Source organism: Miscanthus floridulus, chromosome 19 (genome assembly GCF_019320115.1).
Source record: "Miscanthus floridulus cultivar M001 chromosome 19, ASM1932011v1, whole genome shotgun sequence".
NCBI classification, from domain to species: Eukaryota; Viridiplantae; Streptophyta; class Magnoliopsida; order Poales; family Poaceae; genus Miscanthus; species Miscanthus floridulus.
In genome coordinates this window covers 105608090-105622427 of record NC_089598.1, presented here as the reverse complement: position 1 = coordinate 105622427, position 14338 = coordinate 105608090, and the positions used below count along the sequence as shown (strand labels likewise).

Here is a 14338-nt window from a genome sequence, read left to right as displayed (position 1 = left end):
GGATATGGACTTTAGAGGAGCTTGATGAACTCCCTCTAGATGGCATCACTATCCCACATGGACAATGGACATTAACATCTGTTTTATCCCATGGATAATAGAACAATTTAATAAACCTCAATTAGGGGTTGTTTGTTATAGATCAAAGGAAATTGTGCCTTACTGTAGTTAATGTACTACATCCATAAAGATCATCGATAAGATTATCTTGTGGAAAGAAATGCACATTCTTCGTGGCCCACTCTTTAGGAGTTTTATGAACAATAAATAAACTCATATAGCTTGAGGCTAATCATGAGTGGATCACGTCTCTAGTTTTTCAAATTATTGAAGATTATGATCATATTGTTCATACAATTTGCTTCCACTAGTAAAAACAAAAGGCCTAATGTGCAATATGAGTAATGGCAATGTGAACCCAAGAATGACAAAGAGTAATGTCATATATGTGGTTGTGTTTAGTATAGCGCTAAACAATCCCGTATTCTTAAATTTGTAGTTGATCTATATCAACATTCTATAAGGGATGAAACATGAGCTATAGAAATAAGATATGAAGGGTGCTTCAATCTTAAAATCTGAAGCTATATAGGAGGTTGGTTGTTTATGCTGGATCTTATGGGATCACATAACAACACTCCTTTTCTCGTAATAAAGAGAACATCACATAGATGGACAACATGATCATCGAATATGCTTTGAATGATTTGTTTTTGAGATTTGGTATAATCTCATGGTCTGTTGATAATATGTGATAATGTCCATCGAAGATGTTGTAATACTTGTTGTCAATGCACATGTATTGTGGGTATCATATCAATGTATTTGATACTTGGCAATATTTATAGATTTTTATATATTAGACAAGAATCTCATTAAACTCCTTTCATATATAGATCGTACGCGAATCATTCTAACGTTGAATGATATGTGCCGAGTGGACATTTATACCACAAACTCTATAGTTAGGGAAGCAAAATGTTCCTGGTTCTTATGACAAGAAGAGGGAATATTTTGGCCATTGTTGACGCGATGCAATGATCATTTGGCCTTTTGCCACTATCATTCTTCCTTAGATACTGAGTTAGCAATTGAGGATATTTAATTATGTCCCAACTCAACTCATATCTTACTAAATTATAGAGATATCCAAATGTATTTTCGTATGAAAACACAAAAAGACAACATTGGATATGGCATATAAGTAATAAGATAAGTGTCATTTTGGTTGTATTGTGCATACAACCATCCCCGTACAACATGCTGCGTACAAGATAATTTTTCACACTGTTGATGCATTTCGGATTTGAAATGAACAATCGCCATTATGGGATGGGGTGAAAAAATTATTGGCAATTCTTTTGGTCATGATTTTCCCGAAAGTGTGGATACGATAAGTGCCACAGGAAAATAGAATTTAAGACCCTCTTATCTTAAAATCAGATTGAGTGTCTTAGATTCCTTGATCATATTCAAGAGAATATGTATGGGTTCGATACAATGATTGTATGGACAGTTCAAGCTTTTTATGGTTGTGAAGATACATCTATAAGATGATCTAGAGTGTGTGAAGTATCCACACTCAGCCATGCATTTGGTAAATAATGGCTCATGTTGTGAGCTCATTATCCTGAACACTATTGAATTTTTGTGCCTACAATGACGATTGTTTGGTATAAAAGAATTTTGTTAAATATCCAAAGGGATAAATGAAATCTATGAAGTATAACAAGGTCATAGCAGGACCATTGTTAGTGAATTGCTATTTGCCAACTTCGTGTTGGGGTCAGGTAGATTTACACACTCCTGATTTGAGATTAACGACATATCCCCTATATGCATTTAGTACATGGTAATCCATGAAGATTTCCTATTTGCATAAGATTGGGTTACGTTGTATACGTACCAATCTCACCACCGCAGTGTAAATTGATGGACACACGCAGGAAACTGGGGATCTATCGATACGGGACCCACAGGATACCCCACAGGGAAGGGAGAAGATCTAGTCTAACTAGGATTCTTTTTATATAATCTTAGTAGTAGTATTATTCTGTAATCCTACTAGGAACTCTCATTGTAAACCGACTAGGACTCTGGCCTCCTAACTATATAAAGGAGGGCGGAGTTCCAGCAGAAGAGACTTAGAGAACGTAACACAACACTTTACAATCAATCCAACGCAAAGGCTAACGCCGAACTGGACGTAGGGCTATTACTCGATCATGGTCGAGAGCCCGAACCAGGATAAATCGACTGTCTCTTGCGCTTACCATCGAGTTCTGCATACGCTGAAGCCCGAACAAACTGCCCCAGGTATCTCTGTGGCAGGCTATCGGTGGTGAAACATCGACAGCTGGTGCGCCAGGTAGGGGCTTTCGACGAATTTACATCCGAGAGCTCGACGGACCTCGACAACATGATCTTCTCGACGGAATCAACCTTCATCTTCGGTTCATGGATCTATGAGGTAGGCGATGATGGCAAGCTCCAAAGCCGTCTCCTCGAAGATTCGGATCACCTTGAAGACCTTTCTTTTTCGACGACTACGACAGATCAACTCGCCGGAAGATTCGCGCGGCTCGTGATGTCCGATCCAACTTAGATTTCATGGCTTTGCGCATCCGACTCAAACTCAGGCTCTGCATCCAACATGGAGTCTTTACCGAGTTCTTTCGAGAAACCAGGTTCTTTTCTGGTGGGGCTCCAGAACGCGGCCTTAGCCTATCAAGAAAACAACTCAGAATACATTCAGAGTCCTTTCAAGAAGTTGGGTCCTTTTCTGTTTGGACTCCACAACATGGCAAAATCTTATCAGGCACGACCTGAAGGATCCCTCGATTCGGTGCTTAGAATGGCACTAAAAGGAGCTCAGGAAGGTCTCGTACTAACTATAACATCTCAAGACTACATCATCCACTGGCCAGGTTCTGTTCTTGAGGATAATGGTACCCAACTAGTTGGCATGACGACGACAACAATTCTACCCTACCAAGAAGGAGACTCGATCTGCGACCTTGAAGCCTCTACTAAAGTTATCAATGACTATGACAGTGTGGAAACTGACGCCGATAATAGAACAATTCACGCACGAGAAGTATTCATGGTTCGATGTCCTCAATCACCATTGGTCCTCCTCAGAAGCACCCGACATCAAGTCATCGGATGAATCTAAGTCCAACATATCACCCTTTATCCAGGGGCACAATGGTGAGACCGAGAATCAGAAGCAAGTCAGAGAAAGAAGAAACAAATTAAAACAAGGACGCCAATGCCGCGCTAGGCAGCGCAAGGAAGCTTAGATAAAATATGAGTCAGATCTGACTGAGTACGATAGAAGAAAATTAGAACAAGAAGTCAAAGAAAGACGCGCGGCGAATACACCCTATAGTAGGATCCGAGAAGCACTAGAAGAACTCAGAGCGACATCACTTCCCAGTGAAAAATAGGAACAACTCCGGGACCTCCTCCAGTCAGCAGCCCTAAGGACACACGATGGAAGGACCCGCTCAAAACTACCTACTAGGTCAACATCTCATAGGAAGGAAGATCAAAATCAAAGGAAGTTCGCTTTCGAGAGACTTGGGCCAGGTGGAAGTCATAATAGGGAAAGCAGAAGGGACCATAGTCAAAACTATCGAGTCAAACAACCAAGGAAGATCAAAAGCAAAGCACCCATTCAGACATCCCCGCAGAACTACTCTCACTAAAACGATAGTTAGCAGGAAGGAGGTGCCGAATCAAAATACAAAGAAGCCAGAACACACGATAGATTCCCCTGTTTTACAAGCAGACTTGCTTCAATACGACTACCCCACAAGTTCAAGCTGTTCAACCACTCTAAATATGATGGCAAGACCGAACCAAGGCAGTGGCTCAGGATTTACTCGCAGTCGATCGAACTAGCCGGAGAAGACGACGACATCAAGACCTTATTCTTTCCTATGGCCCTAGAAACCATGCCCCTCCAATGGTTCGACAAATTAAATCTAGGGTTAATTAGAAATTGGGAGGACTTGCAAAGAGTTTTCTATGAAAATTTCATGGGTATCATTACGCACCTCATCACCCACGCAGAATTAAAAGGACTTAAGCAGAAAGGGGGTGAAAGTCTCATAGATTATTATCGAAGATTTGGTGAACTACGTGCTCAAGTACATGACATCACCGAACGAGAAGTAATCAAAGCTTTCTCTCATGGAATCATGGCTAGGTGGCAATTTTAGGACTTCTGCAAAGAAAATCCGAGAAACAATAAAGAATTTAGACGCACAGTAGAAAAGATGATTACTGCAGAAAAGAAGACACGAGAAAGGTTCCCGGTTAAAAACAACTGAGACAACCTGGACAAGTAAAATCATCAAAACATCAACAGATGGCGCATACAAGTTGATAACTAAAGATGAAAAAGAAGTCAACAATACATGGCACATCAGCCAACTAAGAAGACTCTACGCATGAAAACAACTCAAGGAAGAATATATATACAAGCCACAAGAGATCAACGTTCATAGTCAATAAAGATGGTGTTCCTCGACAACATATGTCTTATTATGGCTTTCCCCCAGTTGTTTTCACTAAGCATATCAACGTTCATGATCAATAAAGATGGTGTTCCTCAACAACATATGTCTTATTATGGCTTTCCCCTAGTTGTTTTCACTGAGCATACCGGCCGAGAGCAAAAGAGCTAAAAAGATGCTTGAGCCCGCCGATAAGGGTAGCTAATAAGCTAACACCCGAACTAAAAAGCAAAATGACTAAAATTATGCCTAAGCATACCGGCCGAGAGCAAAAGAGCTGAAAATATGCTTGAGCCCGTCGATGAGGGTAGCTAATAAGCTAACACCCAAACCAAAAAACAAAATGGCTAAAATTATGCCTGAGCATACTAGCCGAGAGCAAAAGAGCTAAAAAGTGCTTGAGCCCATCGATGAGGGTAGCTAATAAGCTAACACCCGAACTAAAAAGCAAAATGGCTGAAATTATGCCTGAGCATACCGGCCGAGAGCAAAAGAGCTGAAAAGATGCTTGAGCCCGCCGATGAGGGTAGCTAATAAGCTAACACCTGAACTAAAAAAGCAAAATGGCTGAAATTATACCTGAGTATACCGTCCGAGAGCAAAAGAGCTGAAAAGATGCTTGAGCCCGCTGATAAGGGAGCTAGTAAGCCAACACCCGAACCAAAAAGTAAAATGGCTAAAATTATGCTTGAGCATACCGGCCGAGAGCAAAAAAGCTAAAAAGATGCTTGAGCCCATCGATGAGAGTAGCTAATAAGCTAACACCCAAACCAAAAAGCAAAATGGCTGAAACAAGCCAGTTGTCTGACTACTCGTCACAGTTTCCGACTACTTTGGCTGCGGTGACCAACTACTCGACAACTCATGTCCAAGTACTCGCAAGCTGATGCTCGGGGCTACAGCCACTGGGGTCTCCTAAGCGCAAAATGTCAGGATCGCGCGCTGATTCTATCACGCGACCGTCAATCAAGCTAAGTCATGGTTTAATATTTTTCAAATATTCTTTAATCATCTTATATCTCTAGATATTATCCATATGCCTCCGCGGCTCTACTACAGTTGATTTACTTAGGTTGTTGAGGCCTTAATCCGTGAAACCTACTCGCCGAAAAGGGAATCATTTTCTAGACCACATCATCAAATAAGGAGCTCGCCCACCGCTGGCCGCCTTACTTGGCCACTACTTCGTTGGGTGAGACACACGCCCCACGCTATCTTACTCGGTTGCTGCTCTACAAGTCACCAGGACGTTCGACTACTCGGCCGCGGTGATCGACTACTCAGTTGGGGTGATCAACTACTCGACAGCTAAGGTCGACCTTGTTGCGGTGATTTGGAAATTCTAAGGGGTGATACGGGGTCTCCGGTGAGGGGACTGCCCACCCGAAACCTTTTGATGAATTATCTAGGTTGCCTTACTCGGATCGGATCATGGTCGAACGAGAAGATTTTGCGTCAGCAAGATGAGCACAAATATGAGGATGCACGTGCATATTTATATGTAATTTCATTACTCAAGCGAAATAAAGGAAGAGGCATGACATACAACAGCATACAGAAAGACATCAAGCACGCAAGCTAATTATGGAAAGTACTTGGTGGTGCAACTGTGTTGACTTGCAATGGTATATGGATAGCCTACTACAGTTCGCGGGTTACTTGGATATACCCTTGAGAATATCTACAAGATCCTACATATCCTCAGAAGAAGTTTTTAGTTCTTTTGAATAACATAAGATTCAAGACCCTTTAACTCTTTGTTCTAAATAGCAAGAGGCTCAGGGGCTACACTCAATAGGAGTTTTCAAAAACATAAGATTCAAGACCCTCCAACTTTTTGTTCCAAATAGTAAGAGGCTCGGAGGCTACACTCAGTGAGTGCACTTTTTTCTTTGAAAAAAGCGCGCGTCACCAAGAAGACTTATTCAAGACATACCACTTGAAGACCTCAAGACAAAAAGAACCCGGACTGAGCTATATCCGAGTTCTTTTTTTATAAAGAACCTAGGTATGTGCTCGAGAACCCTTCGACGAAGAATCAAAGCAATTTCAAGACAAGACCCTCCATCTCCTTGTTTCAAATAGCAAGAGGCTCAGGGGCTACACCCAGATGGATGTACTTTTTCTTCAAAAAAGCACACACCACTCGAAGATCCCAAGAAGCGCTACACGGTTTCACTCAGGAAAGCACTCAGATGGCGCTTGTTCCTGCTCGGCAAGACCTGAAAGAACAAGATGAGACTTCTAGAGCTCAACCATGAAGTGCTCGGGGGCTTGTCGATACGGGACCCATAGGATACCCCACAGGGAAGGGAGAAGATCTAGTCTAACTAGGATTCTTTCCATGTAATCTTAGTAGTAGTATTGTTTTGTAATCCTACTAGGAACTCTTATTGTAAACCGACTAGGACTCTAGCCTCCTGACTGCGGAGTTCCAGCAAAAGGGACTTAGAGAACGTAACACAACACTTTATAATCAATCCAACGTAAAGGCTAACGCCGAACTGGACGTAGGGCCATTACTCGATCATGGTCGAGGGCCCGAACCGGGATAAATCGACTGTCTCTTGCGTTTACCGTCGAGTTTTGCATAAGCCTGAACAAACTGCCCCGGGTATCCCCGTGGCAGGCTATCAGTGGTGAAACATTGACAGGATCAATGTGAGATTTCAATCTCTGTCGATTGTTAAGTATCTAGGACCTCTTATGAAGGATCTATTTACGGCCTCATACGTTGGTTGTAGTTTGATAATGAGCATTTGCAGGCATTAGGGGGAGATTTGATGTACCATACATAATGCCAAGAAAATTATTTAGAATGTATAAGGTATTTCAAGCTCAGGATCACGTACTAAATGTTGAGTTCAAAGAATTGTTGATTTGCATAGTATTGCAAATAAACTGCCAAATGCATTTACTGATTACTAAGGTGTCTTTTAAACCTGTTAATCCATTGCAAGTATATGCCAGAAAGAGTGTTGGTACCAAGTAAAACCACTCAACTCCCAATTGTAAATAAGAGGGGTAGAAGTATGGCCATAAATAAAGCAGGATTATTCATGCTAGCAATAGAAGGCTTTCCTTCTAAGATAGTAAATGTAGGTCAACATATGGTTGACGACACCTTGTGGGTAAATATTGATTATTACCCAGTGGATGGATGCCATCCACAAACCTAGCTCAGAGGTGCACCTAAATACTGATATTAGGATATCAAAAACCCTGACTCTCATTTTTCGAGAATTCACGATGAGTCATTCAGGGTATTTTGAGTTTTGATAACCGGAGAATTATATCATAGAAAGGCTACATGTGTCGACACATACTTCTCTGACTAAAATTGCATACAACACTCCAAGTCATCCAGTTAATAAGACCATGGCAGAGTGCTTTGCTCACTCTTACTGGAACTTGTTGAGTGATGTAATACATACAGAGATAGTCTTGCTCACTAGAAAAGAGGTGTTTTGGGTTATGATGTCAACACCTCATGGTACATTTACTGTGGGTACAAAAATGTTTTCGTCCTAAAATGGATTGAGAACAATGTGGTAGTGAGATCAAAGTAAGACTAGTAGCACAAGCGGTTTACGCAAAGCCCAGGCATTGCTTTTCAATGCAAATTATTCTCTATAGTAAGTTATAAATTTCTGATACTATCTTTTAATTGGCAGTACAAAAGCATCTATCATTGCAGTTGATAGTTAATAGATGTAGTGATTACTTATATTTATATGATCACTTGATTTGGTGTATTTGTGAAGCTTCCAGGAAGAAGTTCACATACCCAACCCTCATACATAAAATCGCAACACGTATTGTGTATTGCTTAAGTCAATATATGGCTTAAAGTAATTAAGTCGAATTTGGTACAATCGACTTTGTGTGTATTCCCTAAACTGAAGGGATACAAGATTGATTACATGTGGTGTTCATTTTGAAGTCCTTGATTGGATTTCATAGTGTTACATGATAGTCAATAATCTTGACATCATTAGTGATGGACACATGTTAATAGCACGTTGTAATCTAAAGACGGAGTTTGAGATGGAAGATACAGACTAAACCAAAATTTCATTTTGTGTTTATGATACTAGCATCTTCTCTCAGGATTTTGTACAAAAGCTATCTATATCCAGATCATATTGAGTGATTCAATATGAAAGTATCATATGGTTGTTCTACCTCATGATAGAGAAAGATTATTTTATGCCATAGTGACTGAGATGAGATATTGGGACATGTGGTCCATTATCTCTGTGCTATTTATGCGCTTATAAATCTAGCAAAAGTTCTCGACCGGATATTATTGTTGCAATGATTTGCTATCTAGTAGCAATGCTACTCCTACCAAATGTTGGTGGATTAAAGTTAAGAATATCTTTTGATATCTCAAATAGCACATGTGGTCTTGTGTAATTCATGATCCAATTATGTGGATATAATGATTCTGGTTATTTATAAGATCCTCAAACTCTAGATCATTGAAATAGGCTTTACATGAATTTGGAAAGACCATTTTGTAATAGTCTTTAAATAGACATTTAATGGTCAATTCAATTAATCATTCTGACATTGTATTTTACAAGGCTTCACATGAATGTGTATAGCTTGGGAGAATGATATATCACATACTAAAGTTATATGGTGTTGATTCTATGAATCAATGGTCATTGTCTATAAAGGTAATGCAACTTGTGTTGTGTAGATGGAGACAAGTTATACTTAATGCAATATTACACTAAGATGGTTCTGTTTCATAGGTAATATGGGCATATGAACATTTACAAACTAAGTTTTGTGATAATCTTGTAGAGATATTCAGAGTCTACCATACTCCATATTTCTTATGTGTTGATGGCATTGGTAGGAATTTACTTCGAGGTTTGCTAGTAATCTAGTATCAGAGTGAGAGCCTCTCTGATTAATAACTTGTTGCAAACATCATATTGCACTCTTTTCTTTGTATGAGTTTTTTCTTGGGGTTTCTCATATAAAGTTTTTAATGAGGCAATATCAACACAATATTATGTCATATCATCCATTTTTCTCCATAGGGGTTTTTGGTGAATGATATTGGGACATAAGATGCATTATACTCTTTTCTTTATGTGAGTTTTTCATTTATGGTTTCTCATATGAAGTTTTTGACGAGACAATGTCAACACAAAGGTATATGCTATATCATCAAGTTTTCTCCATCGGGTTTTTGAAAGATGATATTTAAAGCATATTGACCCTATGGTCAAGGTGTTTTTAGACTAAGGCTTTGGGTTTATCTCAAATGATCTAATAACATAGGTGATTGTATATCATGGTGTTTCTCCATATTTTTTCCACTGGATTTTAAGGATTTTTGTCTGGTATACTAATATTACTTTGGTTTTTTCCACAGGATTTTCCAAAAATTCATAAAGATGCATAATAGATGAACAATAAAGACTATAAGTACTAATTGAACAAGGAGGACTGTTGAGAATCATTATTGAGTGCTCAATTAGGGATTAATCGAAGGGGTGTCTTTCCACCCCTCTCTATTTCACACTTGTAACCGCCTATCTAAACCTATATATATATATATATATACACTGTTCATTGAAAAGATAATAGAGATCATTTGCATCCCACACCTGTGTCTCACTCAGCTACTTTTCTAGCAGATTTGACCTCTAGCCGTGTTCGATGTGTCGTGTTGACTTTGTTCGCTTGTCTTATAAGCTGTACTATTTCAACAAAGAAATAATATTTTTCTCTCGTAATAAATCAGCGAATATTATTTTCAATCATGGCTTTTTAGCGAAGTGGCCATAAGGCCATAAGTATTGCCGGCCGGCGCTCATCGGCTCGTCTCCATCCAAATTGATTCACGTCCGATCCAAAGCCATCGGCCAACATGATCGACATCAATCTATTGCGCATGGGAGATCACAAGCACAACAAGGACGACGACGGCAAGTCGGCGGGCATCGTCCGGGAGTCTCAGCTTCGCCGTTTCGCCGTTTCGCCTCCGTCGTGCTCGTAGACGAGGTGATCGCACTCGACAAAGCATGGCGCTGTCTTCGGTTCTCTCTTGACAAGCTCCGACAGGAGCTCAACGCCTCCGCCAAGAAGATTGGAAAGCTTAAAGTAGCAGGCAAGGAAGAAGATGAGGAGGAGGCGAAGAAGCTGGTGGAGGGCACGAACGACATCAAGAAGAGACAAGCTGCCATGGAGGCCGAGGAGCAGAAGACGAAGTCCGCGCTCGACGGCAAGCTGATGGCCATCGGCAACATCCTGCACGAGTCCGTGCCCGTCGCCGCCGACGAGGGCGCCAACGTGCCCCTGCGCGTGTTCGGAGACAGGAGGACGGAGCCTGATGAACCACGTGGACCTCTGCGTCGCGCTCGACATCGTTGACTTAAAGAGGGGCGCCGCGGCCGCCGGTGGGAGGGGCTACTACCTCAGGAAGGAAGGCGCGGCGCTGAACCGCGCGCTGGCCAACTTCGGCATCGAGTTCCTGCAGCGGCGAGGCTACGAGGAGATCGACACGCCGCACATGATGACGAAAGAAGCCATGGGCAAGTGCGCGCAGCTCTCCCAGTACGACGAGCTGCTGTACAAGCTCGAGGGCGAGGGCAAGTACTTCATCGCCACGTCGGAGCAGCCTCTGGTGTACTACCACCAGGGCGAGCAGCTCCGTCCCGACCAGCTGCCGATCCGGTACGTCGGCTTCTCCACCTGCTTCCGGAAAGAAGCCGGCTCGCACGGGCGCGACACGGCAGGCATCTTCAGGACGCACGAGTTCCAGAAGGTCGAGCAGTTCTGCATCACCGCCCCGGACGGCGACGCCTCGTGGGAGATGCACGAGGAGATGATCAGGAACGCGGAGGACTTCTACACGGAGCTCGGCATCGCCGGCCGCGTCGTCAACGTCGTGTCCGGCGCTCTGAACAACTCGGCGGCGAAGAAGTACGACCTCGAAGCGTGGTTCCCGGCGTCGGGGACGTACCGGGAGCTCGTGTCGTGCTCCAACTGCACGGACTACCAGGCGAGGAGGCTCGGGATCACGTATGGCCAGAGGAAGGACGGCGAGAGGCGCAACAGGTTTGTTCACACGCTCAACTCCAAGCTGACCGCCACGCAGAGGACCCTGTGTTGTATCCTGGAGACGCACCAGGACTCCAGGAGGAGGGTGGTGTTCGAGTGTGCCCGAGGTGCTGCGACCTTACATGTCTGGGATCGACTTCATTCCGTTCAAGAAGCCTCTGGATCGCTATGGCGGACCTGCTCGCTCCAAACCAAAGAGAAGGTCTAAACCAAAGAGGTCTAAATGAAAGAGTACTGATGAATTGGATGAGGAACGAGTCGTAAAAATGTAGCTTTTGGGGAGTGATATGTGCGTTTGGTGCGTTCTCGTGTTGGTTGTTTACGTTTCTTTCAGAATGTGTAGGTGCAGAGATTAGGCTACTTATACTCTGTCTGCGGACACTTATATTGAATTCCAATAAGAAAATCGAGTAGTTTCATCACCAGAAACACTGATTCGATCCGTTACATTCCACGGTTCTTTTACATATATGTATATAATCGCCCTATGATCTTGCACAGAAACTGAAAGCAACAAAAGTGCAGGCATTAACCGTACAGTACTCCGTATGTTCAGACTTCAGAGCAGGGTGCTCGATTTGTTCTTGACTGGGTGGGTTTTGGGAGGAACGAGCTGTTCACGATTCATCTCTAAAACTGAAACAATAATGTGACCTGATACTGCAAACCTACATGTGAACTGAACTGGTCCGAAGCAGAGAAATTGCCAAGAAAATCATCAGCAGACAGAGGCCCCGCAATTAGTCGATTTGCTCGGCATGCACCACTGACGGAGCAGAGCAGACTCTAGTGCGCGCGCGCGCCGGCAGCAGCAACCTCCTTGCGCTCACTGTCACTGTCGTCGTCGTCGTCGTCGATCCAATCCCAGTAGTGGCGCTTCACGGTGATGGCGCCGGCGCCGGCGCCGGCGTCCCCGTCGTCCTCGCCGGTCTCCTCGGTCTCGAACTCCCCGTCCTCGGGCACGCCGTCCACCACCTCGGCGTCGACCGCGTGGAGCACGTAGCGGGCGGGGAGGCCCGGGTAGGACGCGGACTCCCGCTCCTCCACGCGCGCGCCGTCCCCGCCGAGGATCCGGACGTGGGCGCGGGCGCCGAGCTCCTCCCGGACGGCGCGCGCCGCGGCGGCCTCGGGGGACTCGCCGGGTCGCATCTTCTCGGACAGCGGCCGCGGGCCGCGCCGACGGACCGTGCCGTCGGAGAGCAGCTGCCGGGTCTCCACGAGCCGCGCGCCGCGGCTGTTGCGGATGCGGACCGTGGCCACGTGCACCGCGCGGACCACCCGCGGCGCCGGCGGTGGGGCGGCGTCTGCGGGGGCGTGCAGCGCGCAGTCGCCCACGGCGAGCTCCAGGAACAGGTTCGCCAGGGTCTTGGTCCCCGGCACGGCGCCCCAGGACGCAAGCGCCCCCGGAGGGAGCCGCGGCCGGAGGAACACCGCCAGCGAGTCCAGCGTCGGGAACGCGACAGGCGGGCGCAGCGGCGACGGCGACCGCATCGGCGCGGGGTCCTCTGGGCGGTGGACTGGATCGGGCCGCGTCGCCTGCGCTGCCGCTGCTGGTGCTGGTGGTGGGGAATTCTCCATGCGGGAAGTGGAGCTGGAATTTCCTTTTTCCAATTCGCTGCGATTTTTTTTTTGAGGAAACGCTGGGATTAATTTTTTGGCCAGATCATCGAAGGCCCAAATGTGACTGGGCCCACTCGCCTTGGCGGCGTAATACGGATGGAACTCCGAAACTGCAGCCCGAGCCCAACAAATCGAAACGACACACTCTGCTCGTTCGTCGGTTGGTTTATAAGCTGATAAGTTCAACGTGTGACAGAAAAACACTATTAACTGATTTATAAGTCCTGACTCAAATTAAAAGCGAACATGACTTCAAGACGCACGTCCCGATCTCTCTCTCGGTCTCTATAAACCTTTTCTTTTGAGAGAAAGTTTACGTTTTGTTATGTAACTATAAAACAAGAAAGCTTTAACCACCAAACTATTAAAGCTTTAACCACCGAGCAAATCTGGTTTTGCATTTCTAAAAAATAACAAAAAGATTTATCTTTTATAAATCATACTCAATTCGTGTTAAATCAAATAAATAAATACACTAATTTATTTTTTAGTGTTCTATTTGAAGTTATGTGTGTATTTTTTATAGTAATTTGTTTATTGGTGCTCTATTTGATGTTATCCGTGTATTTATTATTTTTTCTTGTTGAAAGTAGATAGATGGCCAAATTTGCTCGGTATTAATATTTCGGTTGTTAAAGACTTGTAGTTTTAGAGTTGAATGACCCAAAACAAACTATGCAAATAGTTGATAAAAATGGACTTGTCCTTTAAGTACCACCTCATTCCAATTTGTAAGTTGTTTTTGTTTTCTAAACTTGATACGTAGTTTTCACTATATAATAAGACATAACATATATCTAGAGGTTTAGTAAAAGATATGTACCTATTTATACTATAAAAGAGCGAAGGATTTGAAAAATACATGTTACCTAAAAATTCCTACCCAACCTATGTTTTTACCCTTAGATGTGATTTGAGATCTAGACCCAAGGGATACTAAACGTCATTACCTCCTAACAAGTGAGCCACATGTTACAAAACGTAAGATTCTTACGTTCCTGCCATACAAATCCGTCGCCGCTCGCTGTCTTTTTTCACCGAAACAAAAGTCTACCCGCCACACCTCCAACATCACGCACACGGGCAGACGGAGGCCCACATCTCCCATA

At 43.8% G+C, this 14338-nt stretch overlaps 1 protein-coding gene and 1 pseudogene across 1 annotated transcript; one reads left to right on the top strand and one right to left on the bottom strand.

The window, feature by feature from the left end:
- The first annotated feature begins 10440 nt into the window (after positions 1-10440).
- Positions 10441-11916, top strand: LOC136526545 (serine--tRNA ligase-like; annotated as a pseudogene).
- Positions 11917-12051: 135 nt separating this feature from the next.
- LOC136528459 (uncharacterized) lies at positions 12052-13229 on the bottom strand. The gene has a single exon (XM_066521417.1). The coding sequence runs from the start codon at positions 13185-13187 to the stop codon at positions 12396-12398; it is 792 nt and encodes a 263-aa protein (XP_066377514.1). The 5' UTR covers positions 13188-13229; the 3' UTR covers positions 12052-12395.
- Positions 13230-14338: the final 1109 nt, after the last annotated feature.